The sequence below is a fragment of the Pithys albifrons genome, chromosome 8, assembly GCF_047495875.1.
Source record: "Pithys albifrons albifrons isolate INPA30051 chromosome 8, PitAlb_v1, whole genome shotgun sequence".
Classification (NCBI taxonomy): domain Eukaryota; kingdom Metazoa; phylum Chordata; class Aves; order Passeriformes; family Thamnophilidae; genus Pithys; species Pithys albifrons.
The window spans coordinates 35,592,673-35,616,147 of NC_092465.1; the positions used below are offsets into that span (position 1 = coordinate 35,592,673).

A 23,475-nucleotide genomic window follows, 5' to 3' on the forward strand; every position below is an offset into this window, starting at 1 on the left:
GCAGAGCTCCAGGCTGGCAGTTCTGGTGGAGGTGGGGGCAGAGCTCCAGGCTGACACTGCTGGTGGAGGGGGGGGCAGAGCTCCAGGCTGGCAGTTCTGGTGAAGGTGGGGGCAGAGCTCCAGGCTGGTACTGCTGGTGGAGGGCGGGCAGAGCTCCAGGCTGGCAGTTCTGGTGGAGGAGGGGCAGAGCTCCAGGCTGGTACTGCTGGTGGAGGGCGGGCAGAGCTCCAGGCTGACACTGCTGGTGGAGGTGGGGGCAGAGCTCCAGGCTGGCAGTTCTGGTGGAGGTGGGGGCAGAGCTCCAGGCTGACACTGCTGGTGGAGGTGGGGGCAGAGCTCCAGGCTGGCAGTTCTGGTGAAGGTGGGGGCAGAGCTCCAGGCTGGTACTGCTGGTGGAGGGCGGGCAGAGCTCCAGGCTGGCAGTTCTGGTGGAGGAGGGGCAGAGCTCCAGGCTGGCACTGCTGGTGGAGGAGGGGCAGAGCTCCAGGCTGGCAGTTCTGGTGGAGGAGGGGCAGAGCTCCAGGCTGACACTGCTGGTGGAGGTGGGGGCAGAGCTCCAGGCTGGCAGTTTTGGTGAAGGTGGGGGCAGAGCTCCAGGCTGGCAGTTCTGGTGGAGGGCGGGCAGAGCTCCAGGCTGGCAGTTCTGGTGGAGGAGGGGCAGAGCTCCAGGCTGGCAGTTCTGGTGGAGGGCGGGCAGAGCTCCAGGCTGACACTGCTGGTGGAGGGGGGGCAGAGCTCTAGGCTGGCAGTTCTGGTGGAGGAGGGGCAGAGCTCCAGGCTGGTAGTTCTGGTGGAGGGCGGGCAGAGCTCCAGGCTGACACTGCTGGTGGAGGTGGGGGCAGAGCTCCAGGCTGGCACTGCTGGTGGAGGGGGGGCAGAGCTCCAGGCTGGCACTGCTGGTGGAGGGGGGGCAGAGCTCCAGGCTGGTAGTTCTGGTGGAGGGCGGGCAGAGCTCCAGGCTGACACTGCTGGTGGAGGTGGGGGCAGAGCTCCAGGCTGACACTGCTGGTGGAGGTGGGGGCAGAGCTCCAGGCTGGCACTGCTGGTGGAGGGGGGGCAGAGCTCCCAGCTGGCACTGCTGGTCATGGAGGGTCAGAGCTCCAGGCTGGCACTGCAGCGCCATCTGACCCAAGGACAGAGGGTTATTACCTGGCAGGGGCTGTGCTGAGGAGGAGGCACCAGAGCAGGTTCATCCCTCAGCTCTCAGCACTGTCTGTCAGACCGCCCGGCCCTCGTTTGTCGGAGCTCACGAGCAGGGTTTGTTGGGGGAATTTATAGCCCAGGGATGAGCCAGAGCCACAGGCAGCACATGGGGCTGCCAAACGCTGTTGGACAGGACGGATTCTGTGGGGTTGTGTCAGCGTTGTGGTTTCCTCACTCTTTCAGGGGTCCAGGGCATCGTGGTTGGTGCTGCAGCTCCATGAGGTGATGGACACAGAAGGGCTTAATTCTTTCTAAAGTGGAAGATGAGAGTGAGGGGGGAAAAGTGAAGCATTTTGAACCATGGAATCACAACATGATTTGGGCTGGAGGGGACCTTAAAGGTCACCTTTGTTACACCCCCTGCCATGGGCAGGGGCATCTTCCACTGTCCCAGGGTGCTCCAAGCTCTGTCCAGCCTGGCCTGGGACACTCTCAGGGATGGGGCAGCCACAGCTGCTCTGCCCAACCTGTGCCAGGGCCTCAGCACTGATGAAGACATGGATTAGCACTGATCCCAGTGTGGGTGCCCGAGGGACACCACTCATCACTGACAGCCATCAGGACTCTGAGAAACTGTGTTAGGTATGAGCAAACCTTCCTGGCTGGTGTGCTCTGGTATCTGTCCTTGGTATGCAGGAGTTTTCTGGAGTTTCACAAGCAGATGGAATCAACGAGATGCCTTTTGGTGCCCCATGGCAGACCTTGGTGCCACAGCCAGGTCCCTTCCTCAGGATCTTGGCTCAACAGATTTTCATGCCATTGCTGCAAAGAAAAGGGTTTTGTGGTTTGGGGTTTTTTTCCTTCTTTTTAATATCAATGTAGGAAATGTACAGAGTCAAACTGGAGGTCAGTATTTAGGACTGGCAGTAACCCCTTTGCATCCATGCTTGTTCTGGCATCCTCTTGCATCTCCTCTTCTGTCTGTATCAAGGGGACAGTGGGATCTGTGTCCCCTTGGCCAAGAGCACATGGAGCTCTGTCCTGGATTCTCAGCAGGGTTTGCACTGTCATGGGAACAGCAAACACTCCAGGAGAGCCCCTGTCACCATTTATGGGTCAAATCCTTAAAATCTGCTATGCAGATACACAGTAAACACATTCCCATGATTCCCTGATACCTGAGCACTGGCTGCAATTTAGTGGACATAGGGAAAAGAGTTAACTGTAAGGATTAATGTTTGATCTGGTCTCTGTTGCCAGGCAATTAGCTGCATAATTTATCTCCCACTAATAACTTACAGCACAACTGTGCTTAGGGGGCAATTAGTAAATAAACTTTATTAAGAGAGAAAAAAATAAAACAAGTAAGTTGTTTTTTGTCAAAAATAAAGTGAAATACAGTATTTAACCAAGATTCTGGAAATGACTTCACTTTCCATAATAGCAAACACTTTCCTGAAAGTGTCGGGTTTATGTGAGGTTCTGTAATTAAAATCCAAACCAAACCAGTAATTAAACAAAAATCATATTACCAACCTTGGGTGAAAATCCTGGATTAAGTTTACTTGAGTATTTACTGTGTGAAAGGAGAATTGTCAAGTACATCTTCACTTCCTGAACTTGTGTTAAACTTGGCTGTTTGATGTTTCTTGATTGGAAAGAAGAACTACTCAAAGAGAAGCTGTTTGTGTGTAACAACCATTCCACAGGCCAGGGAGGGGCCTGGGGATCTCTGCTCCTGAGAGGGAGGTGCCATCTGCCTCTGATTCTCACTTGGTTGAGTGAATGAGTGAACTAAAGGGTGGGAGAGGGGAGGAAATGACTCTGATTAGTTCTTAAAATTGTGGGATGTTTGGCTGCCAGAGCTGAAACAGCAGGAAAGTGAACCTGCTGAACATGGGGTTGTTTCCTTTCGCTGGGAGCAGGGAGGGAGTGACCCTTTGTCACAGTCACCACCTGTGCCAGGTGTGCCTTGGGCAGTGTGTTTGCCCACCCTCTCTGCCATCACCTCCTTTCTGTGATATTAGAATCATAGACTCAGTTGGGTTGGAAGAGACCTCTGAGCTCATCAAGTTCAACCCTTAATCCAACCCCACTTTGATCACCAGATCATGGCACTCAGTGCCACGTCCAGTCTCACCTTAAACACCTCCAGGGATGGGGAATCCACCCCATCTCTGGGCAGGCCATTCCAATGCCTGAGCACTCTCTGTAGAAAGAACTTCTTCCTGATATCCAACATTAATGTAATGACATTAATTAATGACAGCAGATACATCCAGAGGATCTCGGGCTCGCTTTGGCCCATTCTGCATGAACATGTCCAAGTGTTACAGGAGTTGATTTGAGCATCAGGAAGATCTTTGCAAGAAAGACCAATTGGAAGGAATAAAGTGCTTTCCCGTTGTTTTTGTGCCTTCCAGCTGGGCTGCTTCAAAGCCTGATACCAAGTCTTGTTGATCTAACAGGACTTGAAGCAGCACTTCAGACACGATGCTTTTTTGTGCCTTTTTCAGCAAACACTGGATGTTGTTGGGAAGTCCCTGAGCTCAGAGCTGCTGGTGCTCAGGAGGGGTGACTCTGTGGGCTCTGGGTGTCCCTGGAGGAAGCTCTGCCCTGTGCTGATCCCTGTGTCCTCTCCCCCTGCAGACACTGGCCTGGGGGACTCCGTGTGCTCCAGCCCCAGCATCTCCAGCACCACCAGCCCCAAGCTGGACCCTCCGCCCTCCCCGCACGCCAACAGAAAGAAGCACCGCCGGAAGAAAAGCACAAGCAACTTCAAAGCTGATGGGCTCTCGGGCACTGCTGAGGGTAAGTGGGCAGGGCTGGGCTCTGAAAAGGCCACTGGTGCTGGCAACTCAGCCAGGGCTGGGCTCTGCAGGGCCATTGGTGCTGGTAACAGCCAAGTCTGGGCTGTGCGGGGCCATTAGTGCTGGTAACAGCCAAGTCTGGGCTCTGCAGGGCCATTGGTGCTGGTAACTCAGCCAGGGCTGGGCTCTGCAGGGCCATTGGTGCTGGTAACAGCCAAGTCTGGGCTCTGCAGGGCCATTGGTGCTGGTAACTCAGCCAGGCCAGGGCTGTGCTGGTAACCACTGGTGCTGGTAACCACTGGTGCTGGTAACCACTGGTGCTGGTAACTCAGCCAGGGCTGGGCTGTGCTGGTAACCATTGGTGCTGGTAACCATTGGTCCTGGTAACCGCTGGTGCTGGTAACCATTGGTCCTGGTAACCACTGGTGCTGGTAACCATTGATGCTGGTAACCACTGGTGCTGGTGACCGTTGGTGCTGGTAACTGCTGGTGCTGGTAACTCAGCCAAGCCTGGGCTCTCCATCCAGAATGGAAAGGGAGTTGTGCTGCAGTGCAGGAATTTAATGATGGAGCTGAATCATCTGAGGCATCACAATGGTGAATTCAACTGCCTGAAATGTGTTTGGAGAGGGTTTTTTCAATAAATAAGAGTCCCCAAGTTAATCCGGAGCATCATTAGGTATAAAGGTAAGGAAGAGGCAAACTTGGAAGGTTAACAAGGAGGAGAAATTCCAGCTCACTCCATAGATCACGTTAGAACTTGTGATTTTTTCAGTATTATTAAATGTGGTGTTATCACATCTCCTTGGGCACATCCTGAGCTCTAGAATCACCAACGCCTCTGATGCCTCTCATTGTTTGAATATTCAGCTGCTCGTGGAACGCTTGTGTTACCTGAGGATGAAAGGGAAGAGGGGAGAGTTTAAATGTTTGGGTTCTTTTTTTTGAGAGCCAGAAAGCAAAAGGCAAAAAGAACTTCTTTCTTCCCTTAGTTTAGCTTACTGTTTGCAACGTGAACACTGCTCTGGCTGTTCAATGCCCTTCTGAAGGGGTAACAATGTGTACAGGAGCCAGGTATGATATAAAACATGCTTGGAGCTTTAGAAAAGAAGAAAAGAAACATGCCAGGATTCAACCAAAAGAGCTCCAGAAAAAAAAAGATGAACAAGGGTGGTTGGAAGGCTCAGAAACTGGGGAGTCAACACATAAGGAGAGATGAAAAAGGGAGACAATGGAATAACATTGTGGGAAAAGGGGAGTGTTGAGTAAGAAAAGATGTGGTTGTAAGCATGGGAGAGTAAAAAACAGCTAATTCAGTATCAAAGAGGGTTGGAACAAGTTCTGAAAAAAGGATGACAATTGCAGACAGCTGAAGAGACATTAAAAATAGATGTGATAATAGTATACAACTGAGAAGGGGCATGTTAACTACTACTTAGTCATCCTTATTTTCCATTTATTTAATTTCTCAATTGCACTTCTCTCACATCCGGAATTTATTTCTCCAGCTATCTATACAAATCCTTTTTTAAAAAGCCATCAGCCTTTTTCATAACAGCCCCTGTTGTGTTCTCTTTCCAGTCATTTAATTATCTTTGCTCTTAGTTTCCCCCTAGTTTATGGCCCGAAGCCAAATTTTTTAGTTCAACCTTTCATTTTTAATTTGCCTTTTTTTTTTTAAACAAGCCTTTTTGCCCACTTATTTTCATACCTCAGTGGCAAGTTACAGAGGGGATTTTTCAGAGCTCTCACCATTGGTCCAAGACTATTTTGTTGAAGTCAATGTGGATCAAGAGCAGCTGGATATCAAGAGCCTTTGAAAACCTCTTTCTAAGTAGTTAATAGGTGCATGTTTTCTTTCTCCTGGGGAGATTATTTTCACAAGTCACTGGAGCTGGAGCCTGTGGGGTCCTGGGCTGTGGTTGTGCATCTTGTCCCTGATGTCCCTGTGCTGGTTGGAGTGGGGAGGACATCCCTCATCCTCCTCTGTCTTCCCTTCCTCTTCTCTTTTCCTCCAGCATCACACCACGTTAGTCTGAAGTCCTTTTGCAGTAACTCAGCAAAGGGGTCCCCTCTCATATCAAAGGGGTAAAGGTGCTTCCAGCAGGGCTGACAACTCAGTAATGCCCAGGGAGCCTTGACTGTGGTAGATCCTTTAGGGTGGAAAAGCCCCCTGAGGTCATTGAGTCAAAGCATTCCCTCAGCACTGCCAAGTCACTGATGTCCCATCTACAGGCTGTGGCTGTGGATTGCCATTGGGAATGTTCTGGCAAGGCTCACAGCCTGGAGGTTGCTCCTCCCAGGTCCTGCTGTGTGGGCACTCTCAGCCCTTGTGTTTTCTGGCACTTGTGTTGGTACAGGCCAGAATCAGAGTCACTTGGGCTGGAGAAGCCCTCCAGGATCATCAATGCCACTGTTACCCCAGCACTGCCAAGGGCACCACCAATTTGGTGTGGTTGTGGCTGTCCAGACACTGTTCCTGGCCCTGGGAGGTACATTTGGTGTGGTTGTGGCTGTCCAGACACTGTTCCTGGCCCTGGGAGGTACATTTGGTGTGGTTGTGGCTGTCCAGACACTGTTCCTGGCCCTGGGAGGTACATTTGGTGTGGTTGTGGCTGTCCAGACACTGTTCTTGGCCCTGGGAGGTACATTTGGTGTGTTTGTGGCTGTCCAGACACTGTTCCTGGCCCTGGGAGGTATATTTGGTGTAGTTGTGGCTGTCCAGACACTGTTCCTGGCCCTGGGAGGTACATTTGGTGTAGTTGTGGCTGTCCAGACACTGTTCCTGGCCCTGGGAGGTATATTTGGTGTGGTTGTGGCTGTCCACACACTGCTCCTGGCCCTGGGAGGTACATTTGGTGTGGTTGTGGCTGTGCAGACACTGTTCCTGGCCCTGGGAGGTACATTTGGTGTGGTTGTGGCTGTCCAGACACTGTTCCTGGCCCTGGGAGGTACATTTGGTGTGGTTGTGGCTGTCCAGACACTGTTCTTGGCCCTGGGCTTGCTGTGATGCTGCGTGATGGGAATACCTGCAGTGCTGGCACCACCTGTCAGGAGCCAGGCTTCTCTTGTGGGGTGTGTCCCAAGGGTTTGGGCTGTTATGGATTGGTCTCCAAGCTCTTGAGTGGAGCTGTGCCAGGGCACAGTTAGTCTGGATCTCAGGACAAGGTTCTTCTTCCCCAGAGGGTGGTGGGCACTGACCAGGCTCCCCAGGGCAGGTTTGGGTGGATCTCAGGACAAAGTTCTTCCTCCAGAGGGTGGTGGGCACTGATCAGGCTCCCCAGGGGGTTTGGGTGGATCTCAGCACAGGGTCCTTCCCCCAGAGGGTGGTGGGCACTGACCAGACTCCCCCAGGGCAGGTTTGGGTGGATCTCAGGACAAGGTTCTTCCCCCAGAGGGTGGTGGGCACTGACCAGGCTCCCCAGGGCAGGTTTGGGTGGATCTCAGCACAGGGTCCTTCCCCCAGAGGGTGGTGGGCACTGACCAGGCTCCCCAGGGCAGGTTTGGGTGGATCTCAGGACAAGGTCCTTCCCCCAGAGGGTGGTGGGCACTGACCAGGCTCCCCAGGGCAGTGGGCACAGCCCCAAGGCTGCCAGAGCTCCAGGAGGGTTTGGACAGGGACAGGGTGGGATTGTTGGGGTGTCTGTACAGGGCCAGGACCTGCACTGGATGATGCTTGTGGGTCCTTCCAGCGCAGGATATTCCACAATTTTCACATCTGTGTTGTCTTGCACTTCAGAGCAGTTTTCAGTTCAGTAGCTCAGCCTTCCTCAGGAAAAGGATTATTTATTTCCTCGTTCCTCAGTGCTACAAATCTGTCCAGTGACCTAAAAGATTCCCTTTTGAATTTGTCTTCCCCAGACTTGCTGTGAGCGTAGATTGAAACCCTCAGAGGATTGCTGCAGTTTTGAGGAGCACAAACCCAAGTCAGGCAGTCAGAGGTGTCGAGGAGAGGCTCGTTTTGCCTTGGCACCTTTGCTCAGTGTGTGAGATGCAGCAGGTGATGTGCTGGGAATGGGCTGTGGGGAGAGTGGTGGGAGAACCGTGTCCTGCGTCCTTCTGGAGCTGCTGAGCTGGGTGTGCAGGGCAGGAGGATCCTCCTGCATCGCTGTTCTCAGGCTGGTACAGTGGATCAGAGTCAGGGCTGGGGGTAATTCTGGATTTTGAGGCACCTTCCTTTGGCTCTGGGCACGTTTCAAGTGGCAGTTTCAAACAGGAATTCTGGGTTCCTTCATTTTTGTCTGTACCAAAGCTGAGGTGTTCAGTGAGGTTTAAATCTGGTCTTCAGCAAACTCGAGCATTTTTACTGCACTTTGCAGTCTTTTTTCTCCTCCTTGAACATGCCTGCTTTGATCATTGACCTCTGCCCAAGTATTCAGGTATCACGATGATGGACACTGAGCTCAGGGTGATTCACCAATTCCAAGGACTGATGCTCATCCCTTTTATGCCCTTCCATAAAGGTCATGCTGATTCTTCTTTCTCCACACTATCTGCACATGCACAGCCCTCTCTTTCTGGCATGGATTCTTTCATCTCACTTGGTTTATCTTTCTACAGGTTTTCTGAGACAATGGTCACAGCAACAAAAACACCAAAGCAACTGTGCTGCACTTGGATGAAAATTAAAATCCGATTCCCATTTTGGAAAATCACATCCTTGTGAAATTTTTTTTTCCAGCGCAGTGAAACCCAGGGAGAAGTTTTTTAGTTCTCTGTACAGAACTTGTCCCTGACAGAAGTCCCTGGGTGTTTTTGAGGGTAACAGCAGGAATGGTTACATTAGGCAAGGTGCCAGCAACCAGCAGGTCGTTTTTCCCACCACGCTGCCTAAACTGCTCGGAGCAGGATTAGACAGTGCTGTGTTTCAAAGAGGAACAGCGCTCAGAGCCTGGGCTGGTTTGGTCCCCTTGTGCTGCTGCAGTTCCTGGAACAGCCAGTGATAATAGGAGAAATTTTCAGCTTGAAAACAAGCAGAAAAATTAAAAAGCTTTCTTGGAAATACTCTTCCCAGAAGGACCTTTCTCGGTGTTTATTATCCTAGTTGGTTTGCAAGGCTCAGTTTGAACCTGCCTTCCCTCCTCCATCCCTGAGGTTTCAGGAGCTCTGGGAAGCCCCAGGGATGTCTGTCTTGGATCTCCATGCTCTGCAAGGCTTTCACTGACTCAGAGCTCTGGGCAGTGGGGCCAGCCTGGCCACATCCACAGGGATGGAACATCCTCTTCTTTCCTCAGGGAGATCACAGAATCCCAGACTGGGCTGGCACCTGTGCCAGGGCCTGCCCACCCTCCCAGGGCAGGATTCCTGTCCCCTCCTGGCACCAGGGACAGAACACCCCGAGCTCTGTTCTGGGCATGCAGGTGGAGCAGGGACACAGGGCTTGATGGCGAAGTAGCAAATGTGATCAGCAACTTTCCAAACTCTGTGTTGTCTCAAATCGTGTTCCGTGTTCTTCTTCATCACTTGTTTCTAAAGAACTTTTGAAGGACAAAGAAGGACCTTTTATGTTTCTTTTTAGAACTGTTTTCTTAACACAAAAGTGTTTTTCTCTGCCCCTTGTGAAGTAATTGCCTTTCCTGGTGCTTTGCTGCTCTGTGCAGTCTCTCCCCAGCTCCAGGTTTGCACTTTTTCAGCTAAGGATGATCCCCAGTTTACTGAGAAATCCTTTTTTTTTTTCCTGGGGGGAACTGGTGAAGGTTTTTAAGATTCCTGTTCTCCACACATGTTTTCTAACCTGGAGCCATCCTGCTGTTCCCAATCTCAGGGAGTGTTGAAGATGAGCTCTAGTTAAGTGTGAAATTAAAATATGTTTGTTGTCTGTGGATGGGGGAACAGGCTTTAATCAGAATTCTCATTTATCAATAACCAAAACCATCCCTGCTTTCATCTGGTTTGTCACCGTGTCCCTCACAGCCATCCCAACCCAGAAGCACAACGTGGATGAGTCAGTGCAGTTCTCTGTAACACCTGAATTTGGCTCTTTGAGAGGGCTGAGCAGCAGCATGAGAAGCCTCTGAGCATCCCGGGGATCTGCCTGCTGGCCTTGCACCCTGAGGGGACTGAGACATTCCCGGCTCTGTGCAGGGGCTGCTCCACACAATTCCAACATCCCTTTCCTTGGGTGCACTTCAGGAAGTGCTGTGGCCACACTGAGCTAAAAAAAAAAACAGTTTTGGAAGCATGTATTAAAAAAGGGTTAATTCAGATTTTTGGAAATTCAGTGGAAACACTTCAAGGAGCAAAAGTGTTGTGGGAGAGTAGAGTCTTCTTTTGACAGATAATCTTGACATTGTTATTGGAAATACTAATTTATACTGTGCTGAATTGAGCACCACAATGATATTTTTACTTGCCAGTCTTAATATTTTTACTTGCCAGTCTTAATATTTTTGGATTGTTTTTTTTTTTTGGCTTTCTGTGATGTGCAGAGCCCTCCTGGCACTGTCAGAGGGCAGCACCTTCACCAGCCTTTGCAGCACAAAAAGTCCTGGTGTGGTCACTCCCTTTGGTCAGCGAGGAATGTGCAGAACATTCTGGCCTGCCCTGCAGTGAGGGCAAATCTGCTGAGCTGGTGGAGAGTTTGGGGCCTTTGGAGTCCACCCTGGTGGGTGTCGGGCTCCTGTTCTGGGCTCTGCTGCTGGAGGTGCTGCCCAAACTGAGCCAAAGTGCCCCCGGAGCGTCCCCAGGGAGGAGCTGCCTCAGTGCCTGGGAGGGCAGGGCAGGGTCTGGAACTGGTGGCACAAAGGTGGCAGTGGTGGCACAGGATTGGCACTGGTGGCACAGAGCTGGCAGTGGTGTCACAGAGCTGGCAGCGGTGGCTCAGGACTGGCTGTGGTGGCACAGAGCTGCCTGTGGTGGCACACAGCTGGCTGTGGTGGCACAGAGCTGGATGTGGTGGCACAGAACTGGATGTGGTGTCACAGAGCTGGCAGCGGTGACTCAGGACTGGCTGTGGTAGCACAGGACTGGCAATGATGGCACAGGACTGGCTGTGGTGGCACAGAGCTGGCTGTGGTGGCACAGGACTGGCTGTGGTGGCACAGAGCTGGCTGTGGTGGCACAGGACTGGCTGTGGTGGCACAGGACTGGCTGTGGTGGCACAGGATTGGCTGTGGTGGCAGAGAACTGGCTGCGGTGGCACAGAACTGGCAGTGGTGGCAGAAAACTGGCAGTGGTGGCACAGGACTGGCAGTGGTGGCACAGGGCTGGCTGTGGTGGCACAGGACTGGCAGTGGTGGCACAGGATTGGCTGTGGTGGCACAGAGCTGGCACTCATGGCACAGAATGGTCTGTTGTGGCACAGGACTGGCTCTGGTGGCACAGAGCTGGCTCTGGTGGCACAGGATTGGCTGTGGTGGCACAGAGCTGGCACTGGTGCCACAGAGCTGGCACTCATGGCACGGAATGGTCCGTTGTGGCACAGGACTGGCTCTGGTGGCACAGAGCTGGCTCTGGTGGCACAGAGCTGGCAGCAGTGGCACAGGATTGGCTCTGGTGGCACAGGACTGGGTGTGGTGGCACAGAGCTGGCAGTGGTGGCACAGAGCTGGCTGTGGTGACAGAGCTGGCAGTGGTGGCACAGAGCTGGCAGTGGTGGCACAGGACTGGCAATGGTGGCACAGGACTGGCACTGGTGGCAAAACAGATCAGGTGTTGGGGTTTAGTTGACATTAAAAATGAGCTGAATACCTTGCTGTGTTTTTTTTCTTTCTGCAAGATAATATAAAAAATAACCAATCAGCCACCAGCCCGTGGCTGTGCGTGTTGTGTGTCACACCAGGTGCTTGTTTGAGGGAGTTGTCACCTGTCCCTGTCACAAACCCCCTTGGCTGTAATTCCCTGATTATCCATCTCTCCATCCGCTGCCTCAGCTCTGGCCCAGCTCTGTGAGGGAGACCCAGGAGGGCACAAATTAATGAAATGCAGCCCAATCTTCAGAGCCTGACTTTGAACCCAGCACAAAGGTCACTGCTCGGGAGTCCTTGAGCTCGGCTGGCTCAGCCTGCCCGACATGAAAGGCTGGCCCTGAAAGCCCCTTTATGGTGATGCTGAGGAGCCAAAGACAAGGGAGGTGAAGCTCATCTATTGTTTTAACCCCCTTCATTGCAGGCTGAACAGGTTGAAAGGTCCCTTCTTCTCTCAGAGTCTGTGGCACAGGGGCGGCACAGGCAGCGGGTCCGCCCCGGTGCTTGCAGGGGGCAGAGGGGCAGGGTGGGCAGCTGAGGAGGGGGCTCTAGGGACAGCCCTGGCACTGCACACACAGTCACAGCTGGGCAGGGGGCTCTGAGGGCAGCCCTGGCACAGCACACAGTGCCACAGCTGGGCAGGGGCAGCACAGGAACACTTGGGGGTTTTCCTGCCTCTCCTGCAAAGTGCCCCCACTGGGAGGACTCTGAGCCTGCCCAGGGTGTGCTCTGCAGCCCCCCCACTGCTGTGCTGGGGTTTGGCCTCGTTTTCTGGAGGAGGAGGAAGTTTTAAGTGGCTTTGTAATCAAACGAGCACAAATGACACCTCAGCACTTCACTGGCTGTGGGGGATCAGTGTCCTTGGCAGGGTCCTGTCAGCCTGAGACACAGACCTTAGTTGTGGAAAAGGCTCCTGATGTGCATGTGATGTTTGCAAGGTAGCAAGGAGTAAAATATTAAATAATTCAGTATTTTTTAAATTTAATTAATATTGTAAAATAATAATCCTACTGGGAAAGTTTGTTCTGTTTCATTACTTGAACAAGAATGTCTGCTCTACAAGTTCCCATTTTTCCAGAGTGTCAGACCATGGAATTTCATTCTGGATCTGTGTACCCAAATCAGGGTGAAATGAAAGTGAGATGGTTGTGGATTATAAAGCTGCAGCCAGTGAAAATACTAAAATGAGGTCGTTGTGTTCAGTGTAACTTTGTCCTCCTGTTCACCACATGCCTGATCTCCTGAGGCCAAGTGGCACAGTTTAGATAAAGAAGCTGTTTTGGTGCAAAGGGAGTTTTTGGGGGATGCCTGGGCACTTGGCCTCAGCAGCTCAGAGGTGCAGTGGGAGCAGCTTCCTGCAAAGGATGCAAGTCCCAAGTGATTCCCTTCAGAGGGCCTGACTGGGGCTGTTTGCCATGGATAGCACACCTGGAATTCGGGGGGGATTGGTCAGTAGGGCTGATCTACCCTGGGGTTATGAACATGCTCTTGGCTGAAGAGAACTCCACCATCAGGAGGTGCACAGAGACTCTCTGTGTGCTGCCATTGCAGGCAGATGGTTCTTCTTCTTATGCTGGTGTGATTAGTTTGCAGCTCTCTTTACACTTCAGGATTTAACAACAACCCAGAGATCAAAAAATACTTTTGCCATTTTTGTCCTGAGTCTTTGTCAGAATGTTTGTGATGCCTTTTAAAAAGCAGTTCCAACAAAACTGAGGGTAATGAAATACATGAGCAATTTCACTAAATATGTTGCTGAATCTGCATGTATTGGCTGTAAACTGAAAGAGTTAAGTGTAGGTGGGATATTGGGAAGGATGGGAAGGAATTCCTGGCTGGGAGGGTGGGCAGGCCCTGGCACAGGTTGGGCAGAGCAGCTGTGGCTGTCCCATCCCTGGAAGTGTCCCAGGCCAGGTTGGACAGGGCACCCTGGGACAGTGGGAGGTGTCCCTGCCATGGCAGGGGTGGGATGGGATGACCTTTAAAGGCCCCTTCCAACCCAGACCCTTTGGTGGTGACAATTCCATGGTGCCACATTCAGGAGCAGGTTCTCGGTGTCCCCCCAAGTCCCTGCAGACCCAGTGCCCGGTGTGAGGGCTCAGCACTGAGTTTGCTGCGTGTTTGGTTTATGGCCTGTGCTTTCTTCTCCTGTTTTCTGTCCCTCCACCTTTCTCTTTACAGACCCAGTACTTGTGATAGATGTTATGCATCATACGTAGTGTGCAACTGCAGGAAGCAGGAGGTAAAAAGGAAACTTGAACAGGCCTCATCATTGACATTTTCCATCACTTTCCCCTTCTCTGAAAAGGAAAAAAAATTAATAAAGGTTTCTTTTGTGAGTGTGAGCCAGAGAAAATTGGCCATTTGTCTGTGAGGTAATAGGCTTTGGGATAATATGAAAATCTATCAAATGATTAAATTCAATGACATTAAATCACAATTCATGAAGGGAGAATACTGCACAGTTTAATACTATTTAATTTTCGAGGGGGGGGAGAAAAAGCCCTTAAAAAAAATTTGTTTGAGTTTCTCTTAAGCTGATTTCTCTGTGCTCCTTCTTAAAAGTGCCTTTCTAGTTGCCACACAGCGACGTGATCATTATCTGTCACCTCGTCCCTCGCTGCCTCAACACGCAGTAAAATACAAGGAGAAAAAAAAGAGGAGGGGGAAGAGGGGAAAAAAAAAAAAGCAGCGCAGAGGAGCGTGTGAAGTGTGAGTTGCTGTGGCAAGACTCGCTGGCTGTCGACAGTAATGATCTTATTACGGGCCCGTGGCCCTGGGAGAGCCTCGCACGGCGCCGAGCGGAGCCGAGTCCCGGCCGCGTCTGACCGAGCGCGCCGCACGTTCCGTTCCACGCGCGTGACCGAGCGCGCCGCACGTTCCGTTCCACGCGCGTGACCGAGCGCGCCGCACGTTCCGTTCCACGCGCGTGACCGAGCGCGCCGCACGTTCCGTTCCACGCGCGTGACCGAGCGCGCCGCACGTTCCGTTCCACGCGCGCGACTGAGCGCGCCGCACGTTCCGTTCCACGCGCGTGACCGAGCGCGCTGCACCATCCGCACCATCCGCACCGTCCGTTCCACGCGCGTGACCGCACGCGCCGCACCCGCACCGTCCGTTCCCCACGCGCCGAGCGTGCCCCGACTGGGCCCAGTTTGAGCCCATCTTCCACTGCATTCTGCAGGGCCCCCGTGCCCCCGTGATGGGCAGTAGCGCTGCTGGCTGGGGCCGGGGCTGGCAGTCAGCCAGCGCTCTCTCAAGTGCAGTCATTCCACCAGAAGTGCTTTTTAGTTGGAATTGATTACCTTTCTTGGGGTTTGTGCTTAATGGCAGAGCTGCAGCATCAGAGAGGGCTCCAGGTGACAAATGGCCGTATTAGCCAGTTAGAGGAGCTGAACTCCTAGTCAATTTTTAGCTTTCCCCTGTTTCCATCTAATTTATATTTAATGATGTACCGTTTGATAATATTTAAGATATTTCATTTCCAGTTGCTGCTGAGCACACATGTTGAGCACATGTTAAATGACAGCAGATCAGTGTGCAGGTCTTAGGAATTAATTCAGTTTAACCTTCAGGCTGCCAGAACGTGTCTGTTTTGGCACCTGTGCCAGGAGACACCGGGTTTATCTGCCAGTGGCACGAAGCTGGCACTGCCAGGCAGAGCCAGGGCTGTTTCCATCCCATAATGAGGATAAATCCACGTGCTTTACCAGAAGCACAGGGTCAGTAGCTGGGTCCTTCCTTCACATTCTGCTGTCTCAGAGGCTGATTAGGCTGCTGTTAATTGCCCCCCTATTAACATGTCCCATCTCCCTCCACTCAGATCCCTTCAAATGAAAATGAAATCCTTAAAGCTGTTTGTATTGAGCTCCACACCCCAGATAAGGAGGTGCTTAATTGTCACTGGTGCTTCTTCTTCTGCTTCCTCCCATTTGAATATCCTACAGGATCTAATTTTGGGATGCATGTGCAGTTTGAAGAGCTGGGGGCAAGACTTTGGGGTAGGCTGAAGTGGAGCTTTGTATTATCCCTGCATCAGATGGAGAGCTGATGCTTGGGATGTGCTGTGACAGGTGGGGAAAAGATGCACTGAAAATACTCTGGTATCCCCCAAACACTTTTTTTCACTAGTCAGTATTATTTTTCTCTACCTGTCTGAAATATTTGCAGTCCTGCAGGCTCTGAGCCCTTTCTGAAGGTGTTTCTGCCATGGAATGCCTCCCTCCTTGTACTGCCCCTCTTCTACTGCCTGCCTTTTATTGGGATTGTGGGCAGGGTTTTCCCCCTAAAATTAATCTGTGCTGGCCAGTCCTATCCCTTAAAAAGCACCTTTAATTTTTTTAAATTCTTACTTCCTCTAAGATCAGTTCTCACCTCCCACATAGGGGCCAGTCCAGAATTAAGAGGGGAAAAAATAGTCTTGGTGTTTTTTTTCTTTTTGAAACAGAGCTTTTGGGTTTTCTTCCAGTCATTTCAGGTTCAGCTGATGTCTAAAATTCCCTGTCCTAGTTTGGGGGGGTTTATATGTATTTTGTAGGAATGCTTTACTACTCTGGGCAGCTCACAAGAGCTGTGAGAGTCTTTTTCTCCCCTCCTTTGGAAGAGAAGCTCCTCTGGGTGTGTGTGTGTTTGTTGTCTGTCTGTCCCCCATCCCTGTGCCAGCTGCTCCTCAGCCTCCTGCTGTCCACAGTGATGGGACATCTTCAGTCTGGGGCTCCTTGGGGCATCTCTGGGAGGTTTGGAACCAAACCCTTAGTGCCCAAGTGGTAACGAACCAGGAGGCCCATGGGCAGCTCTTGGGTTTCCATATTGGACTCCATCAAGGAGGTGAAGGGCTTGGAAAGGTAAAACTTTTAATTGGAAGGAAATTGTCCAGCTTTGGCTGCTCTGACTGTCTGTGGGTGTGGGCTCTGTTGTTTGAGGCTGCTGCCACCACTGCCTCCCAAATCCCAAAGGTTTCCCCATCCAGGAGCTGGAGGGAGGCAGGGGTGGAGCAGATGCCTTGGTAGCAGGTGGTTCCTTACCTGTAACCTGTTTAACAGCATGACTTAGAGTGACCTCACCAGCTCCTGGGAGGCTGAATCCCAGCAAAGCTCCCATTTGGATGGGATGCTGAAATGGGGAAAGTATCTGTGTACTTCTTTAAAACCCCAGTGTTTTTTAGAACAGGATTCTCAGCCTGGAGGCTCCAGGGGCTCCTCCAAGAGAGGTACTGTCCTTGTTGGGGCTTTCAGGCCAGCACGGCATTGACTTGACTTTGACTCCCTTCCCCAGTGCTTTGAATCTGTCTCTTTAATCTGGGGAGGACGAGCTGCAGTTTGTGGTGATGGATTACAAAGTGTTTCTGCCTCTGCTTCATTTGACAAGGAATTGGCAGCTCTCTCCAAGACAGTTTCAGCTCCCTCTTATTTCTCCTTTCCCAGGCTCATCCTCTGGGGACTTCAGTGGCTCCTGTGGCTTTAGTGGCTTTAGTGCTCCTGTGCAGTTGTGCAGGCTGGAATTTCAAGGGAAAAACAAGAAAAAAAGGGCATTTTAGTGTTTAAATCCTCATTTGAAAATTGTTAGTGGTGGTGACAGGTTTGTGGTGATCATAAAAGCCAGGACTTTGCAGCCAGGGTGATACTTCATAGTGCAAAACAAAACACCAAAGGGACCCAACCAGTTCCCAGACAACTTGAAGGTTTTAACCATCACATTTATACATAAAAGTACAGGTTAGGATTTATTTAACCTGAAAATACTTCATTGGGGTTAATGTCAGTGTTGTCACACACATAATCACTTTTTTGGTTGGGTGCTGCCAGGCAGTGGGCTGGGAGTGGTTACAAATAACTGTTTGCCTTTTTTTCTAGGAACCAGCTCAGATTTGGGGGTGAGATGTGGTGTTTGTCACCACAGGAAGGTGCAGCACTCTGAGCTTGGAAGGGTTGATGGGGTGCAGGGGGTCTGTCACTGCTCACCCAGGGGCTAATAGGTGGGGTTTGGTCCTTAGTGATGGTTTAGAAAGATTTCTGCAGTCTCTGGAGGTGTCTCACCCCATGGTGTTAATCAAATGATCCTTCTTTTAGAGCCAGGAACAATTAGGATTGATTGGAAGGGACCTTAAAGATCATCTGGCTTTGGATCCTGTTTGATTCAGGGAAACACCAGCATTCCAATTACTGCTTAAAAGTATTTTGAATGCCAAGTTTTCCAAGGCATTTTCCATTTCCAGTGGCTTGTTCCCTTGGGCTCCCAGGGCATCCTTGCCAGCCTTACCTGGCACAGAAACTTGGGGGGGTCTCTAACACAGTTTTACCAGTTGGAAGGACCAGCCACGACCAGTAAGGTGAGCTGGGAAGTTCTGCACTCGAGCATCGTGTGGGAGCCCCCTCAGCCCCACAAGGGTCTGTGCCCTGGGGCATCAGATGGTCCTCAGAGTCCCTTCAACCCAAACCCCTCGGTGATTCTGTGAAATAACAAACATTTCATCCTGAGTGCTCATCAATGACAGACAGTCCCCATTCAGAGATCTTGAAAATGTCACCAAGGATTCTTGAGGAATTACTGTCAGAAAATCCCCACTTGCCAGACAACATACCTGAGTTTCGTGGAATACTTAAGAGGCCTCGGTGTTTAATTAAATTAGAACAAACCTAATTGTACTAAATAATGGATTAATATGTGCTTAATGTTTTTGATAATAAGGTAAAATGTAAGTTAATACTCACCAGATTACATAAAGACTCTGGTGTGAGGATCCAGAGTGATTATAAGGAGAATGGGAAACTTGATTAATTTTTAGTGATTCATCTGCTGGAATCTCTCAGTCTCTCTGTGTACAAGTAGATACCAGTTAGTCTTGGCAAAACTCAGTGGCAAGAAGGACAGAAAATACTAGTTCTGCTTCTCAACAGGATGACTTTCAGGCATTTTCCTGCTGGCTGTTGTAGCTCCACAAGCCAGAGGAGAGTTTGTGTCTCTGCATGTTGTGTGAAGTCAGTACAGTCGTACAAGGAGAGTCTCCTTCGTGGTTAATTGAGTATTTCACCATCTGCAATTCCTTGTAGCACTGAAGAGGAGAAAGCTTCCTTCTTCTGGCCAGAAACAGTTCTTTCTGGCTTCTTATTTCCTCCACAGCCTCTGACTGGAGATGTTCCTGTTCCATATCATTGACCCCACAATTTGTTGTAATGCTACTCAGTGGCTCATCCAGCAGATGTAAAGGGACACTGTGGAGGTTCTAAGGCACAAAGCTGAACCTGCAGCACTTCGGAAAGGAGGAGGAAAGATTGACATAAACCATCCCCCAGAACAAAATCCAGAAGGCAATTGACTCCTGTTTGTTCTTACAAGTGATGAGAATTAACCAAGAATTGATGTTGTACAGGCAGAGCTGCAGTGGCACGAGGTGCTGGGTGTGCTCACACATGGATGTGATGGCCCAAGAGCAGCAACTGGGCTTTGTGCATGTCCCTTGTGCCCTGCTGGGGGCACAGCCTGGAGTAGGGGGGTGTCTGCAGGGCATGGTGGGGCACAGTCACACACTGGGCTTTGTGCATGTCCCTTGTGCCCTGCTGGGGGCACAGCCTGGAGTAGGGGGTGTCTGCAGGGCATGGTGGGGCAGAGTCACACACTGGGTTCTGTGCATGTCCCTTGTGCCCTGCTGGGGGCACAGCACTGATGGGGCTGGAGCAGGGGGGTGTCTGCAGGGCATGGTGGGGTAGTCACAGAAGGGTTTCTGTGGAGAGGGACCTCAAAGGTACCATCTTGTTCCACCCCTGCCATGGACAGGGACACCTTCCCCCAGCCCAGGGTGCTCCAAGCCCCATCCAGCCTGGCCTTGGACACTCCCAGGGATGGGGAGTCACAGCCTCTCTGGGCAGCAGAGGAGCTGTTTGATCCATGGGATGCCTTATGGATGGTCTTTCCCAAGTCTGGGTAGCACAAGGTCTTCTTTGCCTGCCTTGAAGTGCCTTGTGATGTTGAGTGAGGTTTGGATGCCCCAGCAAAGGTACCTCCCCTGTGCTTTCCAGCTCGGTGTGTCTGGTGTCCTTGGGGCTGGCAGGGACAGCAGCTGCTTCCTCAGGAGGGGAAAGATGCCTTTTAAAGAAATGGTTTTATTTGCCCAGTGTGAGCTTACCTTGTACAGTAGGTGCATGTTAGGGATTATCAGGTGAGAGAACAGTGAGAAAAATGGGAGATGGTAGGGGTGGAAATCCTCATGTTTATTCTATATTATAATTCTTTTTAACTAAGTAACAGCTGGAATGCCAAAGTGCCACTAATTCCTGACGTACCTTTCTGCCATCCTGAAAGACTCCAGATGACTTCCAAGCCTCCCTTGTTATCAGTGAGGGTATTTTAAAATCTCTTTATTAAATGCTGAACAAAATAAATCCCAGCTAAGCAGTGTGCCCAAGTCTTTGCAAAAATCAAACTCTTCATCATCTGTATCTCCATAAAATCTCAAGTAGATGAGGACTGTAAGAATTCCATAAATATTGTCCTGCCTGTGTCCCAGCTCAGCCTTGGCTGGCTTCTTCTAAGACCCCTTGGCAGAAGGTGCTGTGGAGCTCTCTGAGGTACAGGGAGCACCTTCCCACCCCACTGAAAGATTCTTTATCCTCAAGCAAGTTACAGATTTTCTACCACATGGAAGAAACAAAGATGCTCCTTTTGACATTAATTCAGCCCAATTATACCCCTTCACTGTAGTGTATTTTATTCCTGGTTTGCAGTATTTCCTCTCTGACACCTAATACCTTTTACCTTCTATAATTATTCATTGCAGGGAGATTGGACAAGACAACCTTTAAAAGGTCCCTTCCCACCTGAGCCATTCCCTGGTAATGGGAGCTTTGCCATGAGGATCTCAGAGCTTTTGGTGTCCCCTCCCCCAGGGTTTGTTGTCACAGGTGCCACTCTGGCCAGGTGTGGTGGGCTGAAGGAGTCTCTGTTGGGCTCCCCTTTGATCCTGGGGGTCCTGGCTGGCTGGAAGGTGCAGATTGGGAGGTGCTTCCTCACTGGCTCTGGTTTCCAGTGGCATCCCAGGTGCTGGTGTCACCTGAGCTCCACTGACACCAATTACAAGCATGAGGCTGATCTTGGAATCAGATAATTGGGTAGAAGCTCAAATGCCTTTGAAATTCCAGAAGGGCCGATGTCTTGGATGAAATGGAAAGGGCTACCCAGGGAAATGGTGGAGTCTCCATCCCTGGAAGTGCTCAGAAAATTGAGTGTACTTGGCATTTTGGCATTTTGGAATATGCTTTAGTGCTGTTTGGCTCAAGGTTGGACTTGGTGATCTTGGAGGCCTTTTCCAACCTTTACAATTCTGTGGTTCTGTGAAATCTGATTGTGTAGCCAAAAAAAAAGGAGAATTTAGTACCACAAAAGATGGGTAATAGAAGAGTTCATATTTGGGGCTTGGTTATACTGCAACAAAGTGCTTTGTTACAAACCTTGAATAAGCCAAGGTGTGCTGGGCACCTGCTTGGCTTGTGGGTGGCTCTGGCAGGTGGTGCAGGAGGATTTCAGGGGGTTCTTGTCCCACTTGAGGTGTGACAGTCCTGATGTGAGCAGTGCAGGGCAGGTCAGGGGGGCCTGGGTGCTGCCTCCCTCCTCTGGGGAGATTCAGAGGGATCTGTTGGAATAGAAATGGTACAATGCAGTGAAGGCAAATGTATCATTTGCAATGAGCACATTCTGGGTGGGTTTTACACCTGAATTCCTGGAGTGGGGCAGCTGGGCTTGACAGAAAACTGTCCTGCAGCATGAAAAGGGGGAGAAGCAATGATGGGCTTGACAAAGCACATTCTGTCAGGGCAATATTTTCATTTCCTCTGTGGGAAAACCTCTCATGGCTGGTTTGGGGGTTCCTTGGTGTCCAAACCAAAGCAGGGTCAAGGTGCCAGCCTGATGCTCTGAGTTCCATGGTCAGCCCCAGGTGGAGACCCCAGCCCTGGGCAGGGGCTCTGCAGCTCTGGGGCTGGTGGTCCAGTGATCACAGCCAGGCCATGGTGGCAGGGGGGCACTCATTAAATAATTACACCTTTGATTAGCTGCTCTGGCTGCTCGTTGCCTTTGAAATATGATACTATAATCTGAAGCTTTTATTAAAGACAATTTTTCGAGGTGGGTGAAAAGGATTTCTGTGTGTGGAGAAAAGGGCCGTAATTTTCTGCTTCAGATAATGAAAAACTGAGAAGAATGTTTCCAATTACCATTTAGTTTTGTCGATTTGATTCCTGTATGTTTATGGTGTATTGGAAAGGCACTGAAATCATTGAGTGGGTCCTTTGCCTATCACGGAAGTTTTGATGGAGAAATATTGCAAGGAGGGGAAAAAAAAAGAATTGAAAACATTTTTTAGAAATGTTTAATTAAAGTAACTTTTTCCCCCTGTCACGAGCAGAAGTATGAATGTGTTTTCATTTTTTTTTCCCTTCATTTGAAATGTTCAAAGCTGAATAGAAGCCAAACGTAATTAACTATTAATAGGATTTGAAGTATTACTTTTAGAGTGTTTTCTGGGTTTAAAATAGAGCACTGGGAAGGATTCCAGTTATGGAGGAAAGGGAGGGGGTTTGTAACAGAGAGAGCATTAGAGACACTTCTTAGAGGTTCTTTTGGAAGAAAACACTTCCAGGAGATACTTGAATCTGCCTTGGAGATGTTTTGCTGTTCAGTAATGAGGTATTTCTTACAGCTTTTTCTTGGTAGCCAGTTGGGGTTTATTTAAGTGTGTGTATGATGTAGATAATAGATCATTGAATCACAGAATGGATTGGGTTGGAAAAGACCTCGGAGATCATCGAGTCCAACCCTTGGTCCAACTCCAGTCCCTTTACCAGATCATGGCACTCAGTGCCACTGCCAAGCTCAGATGAAAAACCTCCAGGGATGGGGAATCCACCCCCTCTCTGGGCAGCCCATTCCAATGCCTGAGCACTCTCTCTGCAAACAAGTTTTTTCTGCTCTCCAACTTCAATTTCCCCTGGCAGAGCTTGAGCCCATCGTGCCCCCTTGTCCTATTGCTGAGTGCCTGGGAGAAGAGACCAACCCCCACTTGGCCAGAACTTCCCTTCAGGCAGTTCCAGACAGTGCTGAGGTCACCTCTGAGCCTCCTCTTCTCCAGGCTGAACACCCCCAGCTCCCTCAGCCTCTCCCCACAGCACTTGTGCTCCAGTCCCTTCTCCAGCCTCGTTGCTCTTCTCTGGCCCCGCTCCAGCCCCTCAATCTCTTGCCTCAACTGAGGGGCCCAGAACTGAACACAACCCTCAAGGTGTGGCCTCCCCAAGGCAGAGTCCAGGGGAAGGGTCACTGCCCTGGGCCTGCTGGCCACGCTAGTTTGGATCCAGGCCAGGATCCCCTTGGCCTTCTTGGCCACCTGGGCACACTGGTGGCTCCTGTTGAGCTTCCTGTCCCTCAGTCCCCCCAGGTCCCTCTGCCTGGCTGCTCTCCAGCCACTCTGTGCCCAGCCTGGAGCACTGCAGGGGGTTGGGGTGGCCAGAGGGCAGGACCTGCCCTTGGCCTTGTTGAACTCCATCCCACTGGAATCAGCCCATCTCTCCAGTCTCTCCAGATCCCTCTGCAGAGCCCTCCTGCCTTCCAGCAGGTCGACACTCCCTCCCAACTTGGTGTTATCAGCAAATTTGCTGCTGATGGACTCAATCCCCTCATCTCAATCATCACTAAAGGTGTTAAACAGGACTGGGCCCAACACAGACCCCTGGGGACACCACTGGTGACCAGCTGGACACAGCTCCATTCACCAGCACTCTCTGGGCCTGACCCTCCAGCCAGCTCCTAGATGTAGGTATAGATAGATGTAATATGGATATAGATCTATAGATA

At 50.8% G+C, this 23,475-nt stretch overlaps 1 protein-coding gene across 6 annotated transcripts in view; it reads left to right on the plus strand.

Annotated features, from left to right (window-relative positions):
* AGAP1 (ArfGAP with GTPase domain, ankyrin repeat and PH domain 1) overlaps positions 1-23,475 on the plus strand; it is a 320,698-nt gene that overhangs the window by 232,826 nt on the left and 64,397 nt on the right. For all 6 annotated transcript variants that reach the window (XM_071562998.1, XM_071562999.1, XM_071563000.1 and 3 more), the window contains one exon: positions 3,793-3,954. In XM_071562998.1, coding sequence (XP_071419099.1) covers positions 3,793-3,954 — 162 coding nt within the window. The remainder of the gene's footprint in view (positions 1-3,792; positions 3,955-23,475) is intronic.